This window comes from Cyphomyrmex costatus, unplaced genomic scaffold, assembly GCF_001594065.2.
Source record: "Cyphomyrmex costatus isolate MS0001 unplaced genomic scaffold, Ccosl1.0 scaffold76, whole genome shotgun sequence".
Lineage (NCBI taxonomy): Eukaryota > Metazoa > Arthropoda > Insecta > Hymenoptera > Formicidae > Cyphomyrmex > Cyphomyrmex costatus.
Window position 1 is genome coordinate 781,539 of NW_017280333.1, and position 13,492 is coordinate 795,030.

The window sequence follows — 13,492 nt, forward strand, 5'->3', positions numbered from 1 at the left end:
TCAATCGCTCAGTGAGTAGACAGCATTCCGAAACCTATTTAAAAAATTGCAACTTTTAGTTCATGACTACACACTCCTTCAGAGGACGCCACTTCAAGTCATACTTGTGAATACAGCTGTATATACTTACCAATATACTCACCACGTATAGAAAAATCGAAACACCGTCTGCATCATATATCGTTGCCTTTGTTTGAGGCAATTTGATAGTTTTGCGTTTCTCTACTTTTTGTGAATGTGTATGTACCTTCTTTCCAATCAAGAAACAAAACGGTTTTCTTTGGATCATTAAAATCGATTAAGGAGTGCAATTATACCGATTAACGTGAAACGAACAGGAGCCATTTTTGGTAAGTTCTGAAGGAGACTTGTAACAGAGTGCTATGCAATCGTGAAATCAATTGTCGCATAGTTATAACATTACACACCCTTCTTTTCATTTTTCATTACAAACTTTTCGCATTTCTACATGCGTGCAAATCCTTTAGGAACTAATGAACTTTCGAAGAAAGTTTCTGAAAAAAAATGTTGAATGTATCGAACACTCGCACGTTTCGAGTGATTGATGTTAATTAAATAACTATGTATAGTGTCGAAGGTACTTATTGTATGTTCTATATCGTTGCCAAAATATCTTTGAAAAGCATAAATCTTGATATAAAGTCTAAAAAAATAAAGAAAACGAGTTCACTTATTTAGTTGATAAAACGTATATGATGGTAAACCAGAGTATAACCAAAAGTTACAATGTTCATAAGCCCAATTTTTCATTATCTGGTTAATTTATGGTTGACACCCAATATGTTTTACTTGTAACATCATCACTGATAAAACCCATTGGATAAAACATCAGACCAAGCTTATCCACGAATTAACTAGAAAATTAAAAACTAGACTATGCATTGTAGTGAATGCTTTCCATTTAGGCCTAGTTTCACAACTCACGATCAACTCTTAACCAAGGTTTAACTTATTTTTCATCTTTTACCAATTCTAGAATTAGAAAAAGATAAGGAATAAGTTAAATCTCAGTTAAGAATTAATTACAAGTTGTTAAACTGGGCCTTAGATATATCATAAGTCAACACAAATAAGTATCGTTTTATTTTTCTTGACGTTTAACAAGTAACAAAGGCTACTTTTTTGTTAGGAAATATAATCGACACAAGTATCATTCTGTTTTTGTAATTAATTGAATGTCAAGAAGGATGGAATTATTTGTATGTTGATTATGTCTCCTAGATCTAGTTTCTAATTATTTCATTAACTTGTAATTTAGATTTTAGCTTGTTTGCTATTTACTGACTTGATCCAACTCTGAGTCTATTTTTAGTTATATTTCTTATATATTAGTTATCTTTTTTCCAAATAAAAGAAACAGATTATTTATTAACTTTGAATAGTTAATTGAACACATAAAAGTTGTGTTTTGGTATTCACTGCCAATACTAAGAATCTATGTATGCATGTAACATATATTATAAATTTTCAGTATTTGTAATGAATATCAAAACACAATCTGTATATGTGATAGCACACAATGTTTATTTCCTGTTGGATTGCTTGTCTGTGTATTTATGTTGTGTATATATATATATATTTTATACTACTGTTTTTACTATTTTGCTAACAGATGTATAATTATTTAGTCATCATGTCAAAGTCAATAGTATTCAAGCATTTGTTGTAACACTCGAAATCTTGATTTACTTTTCATATTAAAATCAAAAGTTAATAAAAAAATGAAAAGCAATTCTTAAAGTTGTTCAGTATAAAACTATCAGTTTAGTGATTAACCATAATTAGAAAAATTTAATTTTTACATCAGGTTAAGCCTAATCACAAATTAACTATCAAATGAAAATACTCAGGCCTCAAAAGGAAAATCAACGACAGAATAATGCTTGTGTTATCAAATAGAAGGTACCTTTGGTTTTGCTGTTATCTGTTATCAAGTTCATCATAAATTTAGTTGTCCAAAAAATCTATTTACATTTACAATTATCTACTATCAATCGATTATTATTACTTTTAATATTATTACTGTGCAATGACACACACACACACACACACACACACACACACACACACACACACACATATATATATTTTTTTTTTTTTTTTTTTAATAATATTTGGAATATGAGCTATCAAGGTCATATATTCAAATATAATATCAGAATATAATGTAATGGTTCACAGAGATATAATTTAAAATACATAGTATACTTGTATTAGTTTCGATAATAACTCAAATCTACCTTCAAATGCGAATTACTTTTTTGTGTGATGTTATAATTTCAAGCTCTACTTTATAGCGTTTTCTACCCAGAATCAGCATCAGCACTGTGCTAGATTTCAATGAAATCTGTACAATAATAGTGTGGTTTAGTGGAACACATCATTAAATTACTTATTTTATATATAATATATAATATATTGATTTATTTCTTATTTTTTTTACAAAAAACTTTTATTAATTTTTTTTGAATTTTAAAATCTTTACATTCAAAATATTTGTCACTGCATAAATATTACTACATATATACTGGAATGTTGTTATTATAGAGTTAATTATGGGGGTGGGTCAAATATAAACGAAAATTTCTTTTCAAAATATTTTTTTTCCGAAATAAAAATACAAAACATTTTTTTATTTTTCTATGTAATCTACTTTGGAAACGCATTTTCCCTATCTGGAAGTTTCTTTATGCTGTTTATTATAAGAGGAAGGTGAACGTATTGTGAGCCAATTGCACATGAAGACCTCTACTTCCGCGGCATCCACAAAACGCTTCCCTTTCAACGCCTCTTTCAGGGGTCCAAACATGTCACATAAACTTAAATCTGGATTGTAGGTGGGAGGGGTGGAATGTTCAAGTGCAACCCAGGAAATTGCTCCAATTTTTGGCGCGTCGTATGTGGCTGAGCGTTGTCGTGGAGCAAAATCATGTCTCTGATCGATTGGCGTCGTCTTTTGGTCCGATAAGCAGTCTTAACTTTGTTAAGGAATTGGCAGTAGTATGTAATGTGTCGGTCGGTCTCCAGAAGATCACGAACCACACAAATAATGGCTTTGTTCAGCAGACTCAACAGTTCAGTGAGAGCTCTACATTATTGGTGTATACTTTTAGATCATCTAATCAGATTTTTTAATTTAGAAGAACACATCAATAGTAGGGAGTGCTCACTCAACTGTTGAGTCTGCTGAACGCAGCTATTGTCTTCCGTTAGACTCGTCCTGGAATTGTGACTCTCATTTTCAACTCTCTCGTCCTCTAGAGAAAGTCTTGTGCCAAAAAACACAGGGCTATAAGAGAGTTAATTTCCCGAATTGTTGATATAATCTACAGAGAATTTCAGCAGGTCGAATCTCCTTCGTCAGAAATTTAATTATCCGTTCTCACGCAGACATCTCACGCAGATAGTGATGCACACAGTCGCATTACCTGTCAATTTTCGTATCGTAAATTCGTCGCGGTAAAGTGTCTAAGTCTAATTCTAAGCACTCGACGCTGTTTGTTCATGCAAACTGTGATTGTAGACTATTATTTCTTAAATACAGATTGCGCAATTTTTATATGAAATAAATGTTGTTACGACATACAACGACGTGACATACAATAATAGCTCTGGAGCGCCATATTGAACTAAAAAATGGTAAAGAACTCAATTTTGAAATTTGTTATCGTTTTCATCATAGATTCTACCTCACAGACACGTATTGATGCGTATACTTTAATTCGGTAAAAGGATTTTTGAATCTGTGAATGACAAAAAAGTATTTACGATACTTATAAAAATTATATAGTTTAATCGGTAATACATACTTTAGGATCCCCTTAAAATAATATATAGTATCATTTTTTAAAGCCTAAACACAACCTCAATTCAGTCAATTTCAATTTGCACTGATCTCAACTGTTTTAAGAGACGGTGGAGAAAAAATTGAACTCACAATTAGTGCAACTTTTGTGCATCAGTTTGATCAGTGAAACATTAATTACTGAAAATACGTGAATTGGTTTTGATAGTAGAACAATACAATTGCACTTACAAGTGTACACCAGTGTTGTATCAGTTCTCCCAGTTGAAAACGCTATCATGTCTAATTTCTTCACTTTTAGATAAACTGTGGATCATTTTATCCAGTTTTTTTTTTATTGTATTCTGGGGTATATCTTGGATAAAGTTATCTAGAGAGGTGAAGAAATTGGGCATTAGTCTAATCTTGACTCATGTAAAGGTAAATACACAACGTGATATTAAGAATAATATTGAATTGTAGATTACGTTATATTGTGTAATTAGAAGAAAGAGGATAAGAGAGGATAAATCATTTAATGAATCATTTATTATGATTGTAAATCAAGAATAAAACATTTAAAATGACATTTCAAATGCTAACAAGTTCAAAGTACTTTTTTTTAAATAAGTATAATTTATTGTATATAATTATTACATTTCATAAAATATAACATACCGAGAAAATTTTTAGTTTTGTCCTCTCATTAGGTCTGTTCTTATTAAAATTTAAATTAATATTTCGAATAATTAAAGGCTCAAAAAATTTTCATAAGGTATCGTAATATATTCGTATCGTAAGTATTTGACAAAGATAATACGTGGAAAGAGATTCGCGCGAGCGAGGAGACATTGCTTTTGCAATGTTTCGCGCACACGAAATCCTTTGCTTCGATATGTCGTTCGCTGGCCAAATACGTAAAACTGACGTCATGCTTCTCTGTAAGAGCATGATATGGACGCCCACTAGAATCGCTTCTCTTATGTGTCTTTCACGAGTACGTACTTCTTTTTTTTTCAAATTGACGTATTTTTTTGCGACGTCACTTCTTTGCGCGTAAAATTAATCCTTTCCCGTTTGATCAATCGCAAAACACGTTCGATCGAAAAACGTTCATATGACGTATCTCTCTGAAAACCGCAATATAGACAAGTATTCACAGTCGATTCTTATATTTGTGGCTGTCTTAAGTACGGTCTTTAAAATGTCATAAGCTAATCAGAAGTCGTATCAGTATTTTAAAACATTTATACTTAAAATGGTCTTAAAATAAGAACCGACTATGAATACCGGCCATAGATATGTATTCATGATTTGTTCTTTAAGACCGTTTTAACAGGGTGGTTAAGTTAAAAATAAAATTAATTTAAAAGGAAAAAAATACAGTTCTTTGTTTAAAGTAGATTTAGGTATTTACTACGAAATTTTGAGATATAGACAATTTGTGATATAAAACTTATTTAAAATATAAGAATTTATGCGTGCGTAAGTGTACCATTGGAAACAGATTCAAGGGCTTTGCGTTTTGTCACAATTTCGTAATTTATAATAAAGTATTGGGCTATTTTTTTAGTTTAGTTTTTATTAAGTCATTTTACTCAGATTAAACTTGAAAATCAAATTAGCCAATGAAAAACAAGCCTTAATGGTTAAGCTGTATCTTGGGTGCTTCTATAATTGCGTGTGAATTTATATACAATATATGTAGTCTCTTTAATTACGCGCCGAACAATTTTTCAGACTTGAAACGCAAGCTTTACTAAATTATTACAGTAATATCACAAGTTTGACTAATAATAATTTAACAATTTTTTATGCTTTTTACGCATCTTAGATCGATCTTAATAATATCGAACGATATTAAAATCTATAAATAATTAATTCTTATTGCGCGAAAAATATTACCTCGGCCGGAAATCGAATCTCTTGCATTTCGTGCGAGTGTCCTAAGCCTTTAGATTACCGAGGCCTTAATAATATTTTTCGCAATAATTAGCATATGTGTACGAATAACGTCAATTTCAGGCGACATAAATAAACAATATTAAATCTTATAGGACCGTGAGAAGTAAAACCAGGTTCGACTCTCGGCCGAAATAATATTTTTTGTGTGTGTAATAAGAATTAATTATTTATAGATTTTAATATGTCATTTAACATTATTAAGATTGATCTGAAATGCGTAAAGAGCATAAAAAATTGTTAAATTATTAGTCAATTTAACTCGTGATCTTACTGAGATAATTTAGTATTTTAGTATAGCATGTCTGTTAAGTTGCCCCCCCCCCCCCTCATCAGCGCTAAATAAATTCTAACTCATTCCAAAATTAGGTGCTAATTAGGTGTTAATTAAGTGCCGAAGTGCGAAATTAACTACTCGAATTGCTTGGCAGAAAAAAAACATAGCAGGATGGGGCTGGCTTAACATTAAGTTAGCCCCCCCTCCCCGTAAAAAAATATATTTATTGCGTAAACAAAAAAAAAAACAAATACAGTAGAATTAAGTACTAATTAGGTCTTCCAAGATTTGATGAAAATATTGCGAAAATATATTATATAAAGAATTATATACAAAACTTAGACGCCAGTCGAATGATCGGTTCACAAGAGAGAAGTTACCTTTAAAATTAGGTATTTTTACAAATTTCGCTATCGTAACTGACCTCCACTTTTCAATTATTTCGATCGTATATTTCGTTACATTATCGTATTGGAATCGATTCTCCGGTTTAATTGTTTACTTCTGTTGATTCTCTTGTATTGTTCGACAGGTGGTTTCTTAATCCTGATCCATCCCTGAACGTGTTGAACGATGGTCGATTACTACAAGGTGCTCGAAGTACAGCGAACTTCTAGTAGCGCTGACATTAAAAAGGCGTAAGTTCAATCTGTTTATCGATTCTTCGTCTATCTATCTTCTCTCGGGGATACGACGTTGTAAATGATCTGAACTAAGCTTTGAAATCTTGTGAAATAATCACCCAGTCGTATTTTTGACAAACTTCGCTAACGTAATATCCGGCATATTTTTGCTCCATAGGTATAGAAAGCTGGCATTAAAATGGCATCCGGACAAGAATCCGGATAATTTGGAAGAGGCGAATAAAAGATTCAAGGAAATCTCAGAAGCATACGAAGTCTTGAGCGACGGTAAGTATACATACATGTGCCGAGACAATGTTCAACAAAAAAAAAAATACACACAAACAAAGGTAATCATTTCTGGTAGTTTTTTCAGATACTGAATGTGATCTCATTTTCACATTATTTTATCATTTTAAAATCTTAGTATATTTTAATATTATAATTATAATATGAGACACACATATGTTGAAGCAATTTTGTTGCTGTCGAAATTAAATATTTCATTACTGCAGGATTGGAAACTTATTTTATAAAAATAACGCATAAAAGCGTTACTCGTTATTATAATATTTTAAAAAGAAATATATTATCATTATTGTTATTTGGAAAGTAATGATTTGTTACTTTTTGTGATTTTAAAGTAAAATATTGAAGTTAAATATCAAAATAGATATTACATTTAAAAATTATATTATTTATCAATATTAATTGTAAAAATGATTATTAAAATTTAAAACTCTTAGTCAGTCTCTATACAGCACGCTTTTTTTAACTTATCTATTAAATTTTCTATAATTCTTTGTATTAATATTTTTATACTCACAAAACAATTAAAAGATCACTTTGTTAAAAAAAAAAAAAAGTAATATTCGGGAGAAAATTTATTACACACTTCAAATTGTTACACTTCAGCGAAAAAAACTGTAGCGTAATAATTAAAAGATAATTTTGAATAGAACATGTTAATAAACCAATACAACATGTATACACACTCGATGTGTTGGCTAGTGTTGGCTCAAATTTGGCATTTCCTTACTGTAATATTTTTACTGTGAGTTTAAAAATGTCTTAAATTTTTTCATTTTTGATATAAAGCCAACTGGTTTAGACTATATTATTTTATTTAGAACGCGTTTCTATGATATAAGACACGTGTTTTATGTTTCGATTTTGTACTTTGTATTATCCGGGCTCACACACACGCACACGCGCGCACAAGGTACAAATAAAAGTAAATCATTTAAAGTGATTTTATTTTTTAAATAAAAATAAATAATTAAAAATATATCTAATCTAATTGTTTAAATAAGATATAAGGTCTCAAATGATGCAAAAAAGCAAGACACACATGTTAGAAGAAAGAAAAGTCCTCTAAACTAATTGTTATAGAAAATATGCTTTAAAAACAAATATTGATAATATTGTATAATATATTGAGAAAACTCTCAAATGTTTATTTAGTTTATTTATTAGTCATCGACATAGGTTTGTTGTCCAGTCTAGCTGAAACTTGGTAAGAATTATTTTGTTATGGATTGTGACTATTCTGGAAGATGTTACGGAAAAAATTCGAAAAAAATTACATATACAAGAATAAAGTTAGACCACCTTAATACATTGTATAAAATCCTTATATTGAGGATTGACGAGGGGAATAGCAATCAGTTTTCGTTTTTATATCGTGAGCGTGTGAATTTTAAACGACCCTGATCCATTAACTTTAAATTGTAGCTCAAAAACTATTATTACATTATAGACATTTTTGCATTAGAATTTTTGTCTCAAAACAATCTCGGAGGTCTATCTTTAAGTACAGTATTATTAAGTTCACGGAATATTCTACAAAGAAATATGAAACAATGCTCGTAATTTACAGAAGTTTTCGCGTTCTAACTGTTCATACTGTTTTTAGCGGAAACATATAAACAATTAAACATATTGATTAAATTATATCGCTGAAATTATTGGAATCGTACCAGTTACAAGAAAGGATGTTAAAAGTAGTCGATTTTTGTTTCCAAGCCGGCCTTTTAGTAAAATTTGCATGATTTTTACTGTTTCTTAATAGTTTTTTGGTTATAGGATCACATGGTGGAATTTATTTGTCGTTAAAATGTTTGAGTTAAAAATCCATAACAATTGTAATCACACATATAATAGTATTTTTTAGGTATATTATTTGGTAATAGACATTGTTTTTTCTCTGATAGTATATTGTTTTTTTCTAATAATATATTTCGACATACATTCGAAATTATATATATTAATAAGTCTGTGTACTTATACAAGTATTTAGATTTCTGTTCAGCGACGTTGACAATACACTCCGTATTTATTTTTGTAACGAGTTATACTGTATTTGCGAAAAAAATAGGATCATAAATGATCCATCTTTGCTGATAATTTATTTTTATCTCTTTTCGTCACACTTTGACAGCAAATGGATGTAACCATGTAATACAACCAAAAATATAAGAAATAGTACAAAATTTAACATACTGTCTTGGTAATAAAAATCACTTTTTGATATTCCTTTAGAGGATTAACACAATTGAATTAGAAGTCGTCGCTTCTCTTCAGCCGAGACATCAATGTAATAAAACGAAAGCTTCTTAGATTGTATAAATTGCGGATTGTACAATAGATTATCGAGAAAGAATACAAATGATCGCAAACGAGAAGTATATATGTATGTACGAAAAAGATCGGGGCGATATAGAAAATCTTTCCAGATGTAAAGAGACGCACTTACGATCAACGCTTATATCAGAAGGCGGCATCAAGGCCCGGCCGTGGATTCACCTTCCGGAGTTTCTTTGATTCTCCCTTTCAGCGATACTTTGGTACCACTTGAAAAATATGATTTGCAGAGTGCTCAAAGCATTGTGTAGTTTTTTTCTTTTTTTATTTACCTTAATAACGTGCTGCAATATGTTTTTTCGCGTCTCTTTTTTTTTGTTTAAAAGATTTAAGTATCGCCGGAAACAAGCGCGAAAAGCGATAGGCGACTACGATAACTATTTGATAATTTTGAGTCGCGAGATGAATTTAAAACGCAATACTATTTATAAAAATTGTGCTAGTACTTGATTCATATTATAATTAATAGATTAATTAATTTATGAATATCTCTCTTTGATTAGAACGAGTTCAAATACGAATATCACGAGATGCATATTTGATTGCTTATATCTTTTTATCTCTTCGAAAAGAAAAAATATTTGCGAGTTTTCTTTTAGTTTCTAATATCATATCAAATAACCACGTGTTGCAGTTAACCCTGCTTGCGTTCTATTGTCAACATGTACTAACAGCTAGTAAATTATAATTTGATTCAAGAGAGTTATACTCCTGATGGAAAATTCAATTTTTACGAACTAAAAACAATATAGTTAATATATAGAAGCGATATATGATAAATTCCACAGACTTCTGTACTATACACTAGATCGATAACTTCCTTATTTACTGTACTTAAAAGTTATCTTCAAAAACTATGTACTATACAGACTTAAATATTTCACTTATTTTTGATGGTACGAAAAAAGTTTTAGATGGAAACGGAACGGTTTCAAGGGAAACATATTTTAGTCTGATTTTTTCTAGGTGAAGGCGTTAAAAAAATTTAAGGTCACCTCCACTCTTTCAAATGGCACAACATGAATTTTTTTACATAATATGATTTCTCTAGTTATTCTGAAAGTATTAAGATAAAATCATATATTAAAAAAATAATAGTTTGAAATATTTTATACTTTATTCTGGCATATGTTAATATAAAATGTTAAATATCTCATAACTATTAATATTTTGATAATCTTAATACTTTTATGAACAGAATAATGATGACAATCAATTTGTGTAAAAAAACATATAGTTTATTTAAAAAATTATCTATTTTGCCTATAGATAATTTTTTTATTCGTATAAAGACCGATTTAATTATTAACGAAATTTGAAGATAAAGACCAATGTAACATGTAACAGTATACAGTTTGACGTACGTATGTATGTATCGTATACTATATGTGCATTGATTTCTTTCTAGCTTCACATATACAGATAAATTTTATACATATTTTTCGGAGCCATGTATTTGAGTCTAATGTACAGTATAGAAGTTTATGATAAATTTTCTTCAACACTCTTCTCATTATATTCCAACTTACACGTCGATATTGGACTAATATTGGATTAACCTTTGGCAAGACTTGCAGAAGCCTCGCTTGTTGGGTTTTGGTTGAAAGGATCAAAATTATGATGGAAATTACAATCAGGATTCAAATAATAAATGTCTTGAACGTTTTTAGAGAAGAAGAGGCGTGTTTACGATCAGTATGGCAAGGACGGTCTTCAAATGCCCGGAGGCAAACGACGCCACGGAGATGATTTTGATTCGCACTTCGGCGGCACATTTGTTTTTAGGGATCCTGAGGAAGTATTTAGAGAATTTTTCGATGGAATACCGTTCGAAGATTTGTTCGCCGGTAAGATACAAATACCTAGAGATAGAAAATATAATTAAGTTATCGAAAGGCAAACGTTGCGAACATCAAATTTTGCAGGTTTTCACGGTGGAGGTTCCCGAAGAGGAAGACACGATCACTCGACCAGTAATAGCCTGAGTACTTCTTTCTTCGGACCCTTTGGATTTGGCTTTCGTTTACCGTTTAACGATTTGATGGAAAATGCTGGTGCTGCAGGAAATTTCACTTCTTTCGGTACTTTCACTAGTTTCGACGGAACGAGTGATAGCAGTGCTATAAAACGTACCAGCACCTCAACTCGATTCATTGATGGAAAAAAAATTACAACCAAAAAGTAAACAAAATCTCGACATATCTTATACACGTACACGCACGCACGCCTATTTATCCCGTGTGCTTTATATAAGATTCAATAGCATTTTATATCTCTTCTAATTGTATCTTTTGTTTCTTATGTCTTTTACAGAGTCTACGAAAATGGAAAAGAAACCATAATGTCTTATGAAAATGATATTCTGAAATCAAAGACAGTGAACGGCGTACCACAATCAATAACGTACAGTTAAAACACATCTCACTCGCACGATCTCTCCTTGGCAATTGAGAAATTCCTGTCATCACGATTTAAACATCTGTAAACAAGTATCTAGTATCCGCGTTGGTATCTCTCGACACAGTTGCTCCCCTCGCAGAGTCATGTCCATTGAGAACGTAATGTCAGTCGATATGCTCTTAACGCGCGTTACTCGCCGATAATTGACAATCAATGATAGTGAGATAGGCTCTCTAAGCCCGAGTGATCGGAGCGTTAATAATTGGAATTTACATAAAAACAAGAGCGAATTACTTTTTACACGAGATTTAGTTTTCTGTCATCTCGTTTTGTTTGTATGTTAGGTTCGACGATGCATCGACGAGTCATCAAGTCTGCGAAAACGTCAACGATAACACGATGGATAACCACAACTCGAATACGACCTATGGCGACTATGTAAAAGTTAGCAGAGTAAAGACGCGTCACCATCCGCACATGAATAAGAAGCACGATAGAAATAAAAGGAAATAAATTTCTTCGCTCTTGTATCAAGTTCCTCATGTAATCAAGTCGACGAGTGTGCGCTCCTGATATATTCGACAGATTTAATTCCGGATAAATTTTAGTTTTCGATACTATACTACTACTCTATTCATTATTATCTGACAAAAATTCATAAATTAATCAACAAAAAATGTTGTTAATCTGTGTAAGGATTCAGAGAGAGAAAGTATCTTGTAATGATTACACGACTGGCTTGACATATCCACGCGGTTCGTATAATAAAATTCTTCATTTAAAAAAAGAGCTATTTGAATTTAATTAGTTATTCGCGATATCATATCTTTTACGCCGCAAATTGAGACTAATTTACAAGTAACATCGTTCTTGTCTCTACCCAGTTGTATGACATAATCAATGCCAATTGCTAACTTAAACTTTGATTATCGTTAAATTACAAAATTGATGCAACATCTTATAATTTCTCAGATAAATATTTACAAAATGTCAATCTTCAAAAATCAATGGTCTTAATATATATTGTCAAGGTCATGATCCTCAATAACCTTCAATAAATTTTAACCGTTGCTTATTATTTATTAAAAAGTATGTTTACAAAAATGAGTGTTAAAAACATTAACATCTTTTATTGTAAATTTTCGTACAACTTACAACGCAAAGCGGAGACCACATTAAAATATAGATTGGATTAGGTTACATTTTTTTTATGTATGCATGATACAGTAAGTTTAAAACTAAATACTGATGAAAACATACCGTAACGGTCAAACTGGATTCTTCTAATATAATTTCGTGTGAATTTATATACTACGTATGTAGATTCTTAAATGCGCGCCGAAATTATATTAGAAGAATCCAAAATCCAGTTTGACCGTTACGGTATGTTCTCATCGGTATTTAGTTTAAAACTATCACGGTCCAATAAGATTTGGTACAGTAAGTTTATTTAAATAAATCAAAATGGTTTATTTATAAATAAATCATCTTATTTATATATATCATATGCTATGTATCATGCATACATTTTACAATGCGAAGAGTCATCCTACAACAATACGTGATTTGGATTAGACTACTTTTATTAATTTTGCATTAATAAACTTTTTAATAAACAGTGGACGATGACTAAAATTTATTGAAGGTTACTCAGGGTTATAACCTTGACAACATACGTCAAGTTAATTGATTTTTGAAGGTGCTAACTTTTTATAAATATTTACCAGTTATCAAAATGATAAAAATACTTATAAATGTATCTCGTATCGATTAATAGCATAA

At 30.7% G+C, this 13,492-nt stretch overlaps 1 protein-coding gene across 2 annotated transcripts; it reads left to right on the forward strand.

Annotated features, from left to right (window-relative positions):
• Window positions 1-146: 146 nt before the first annotated feature.
• On the forward strand, window positions 147-12,659 carry LOC108781088 (dnaJ homolog subfamily B member 6). 2 transcript variants are annotated; one of them, XM_018548967.1, is made up of 8 exons: window positions 147-350; window positions 6,577-6,682; window positions 6,846-6,955; window positions 9,403-9,513; window positions 10,981-11,157; window positions 11,236-11,491; window positions 11,624-11,713; window positions 12,055-12,659. In XM_018548967.1, exons 2-8 carry the CDS (start codon window positions 6,618-6,620, stop codon window positions 12,221-12,223), a joined length of 978 nt encoding a protein of 325 aa, XP_018404469.1. In that variant the 5' UTR covers window positions 147-350; window positions 6,577-6,617; the 3' UTR covers window positions 12,224-12,659. The 2 variants fall into 2 exon arrangements, with proteins under 2 accessions (XP_018404469.1, XP_018404470.1); XM_018548968.1 differs by lacking the exon at window positions 9,403-9,513.
• Window positions 12,660-13,492: the final 833 nt, after the last annotated feature.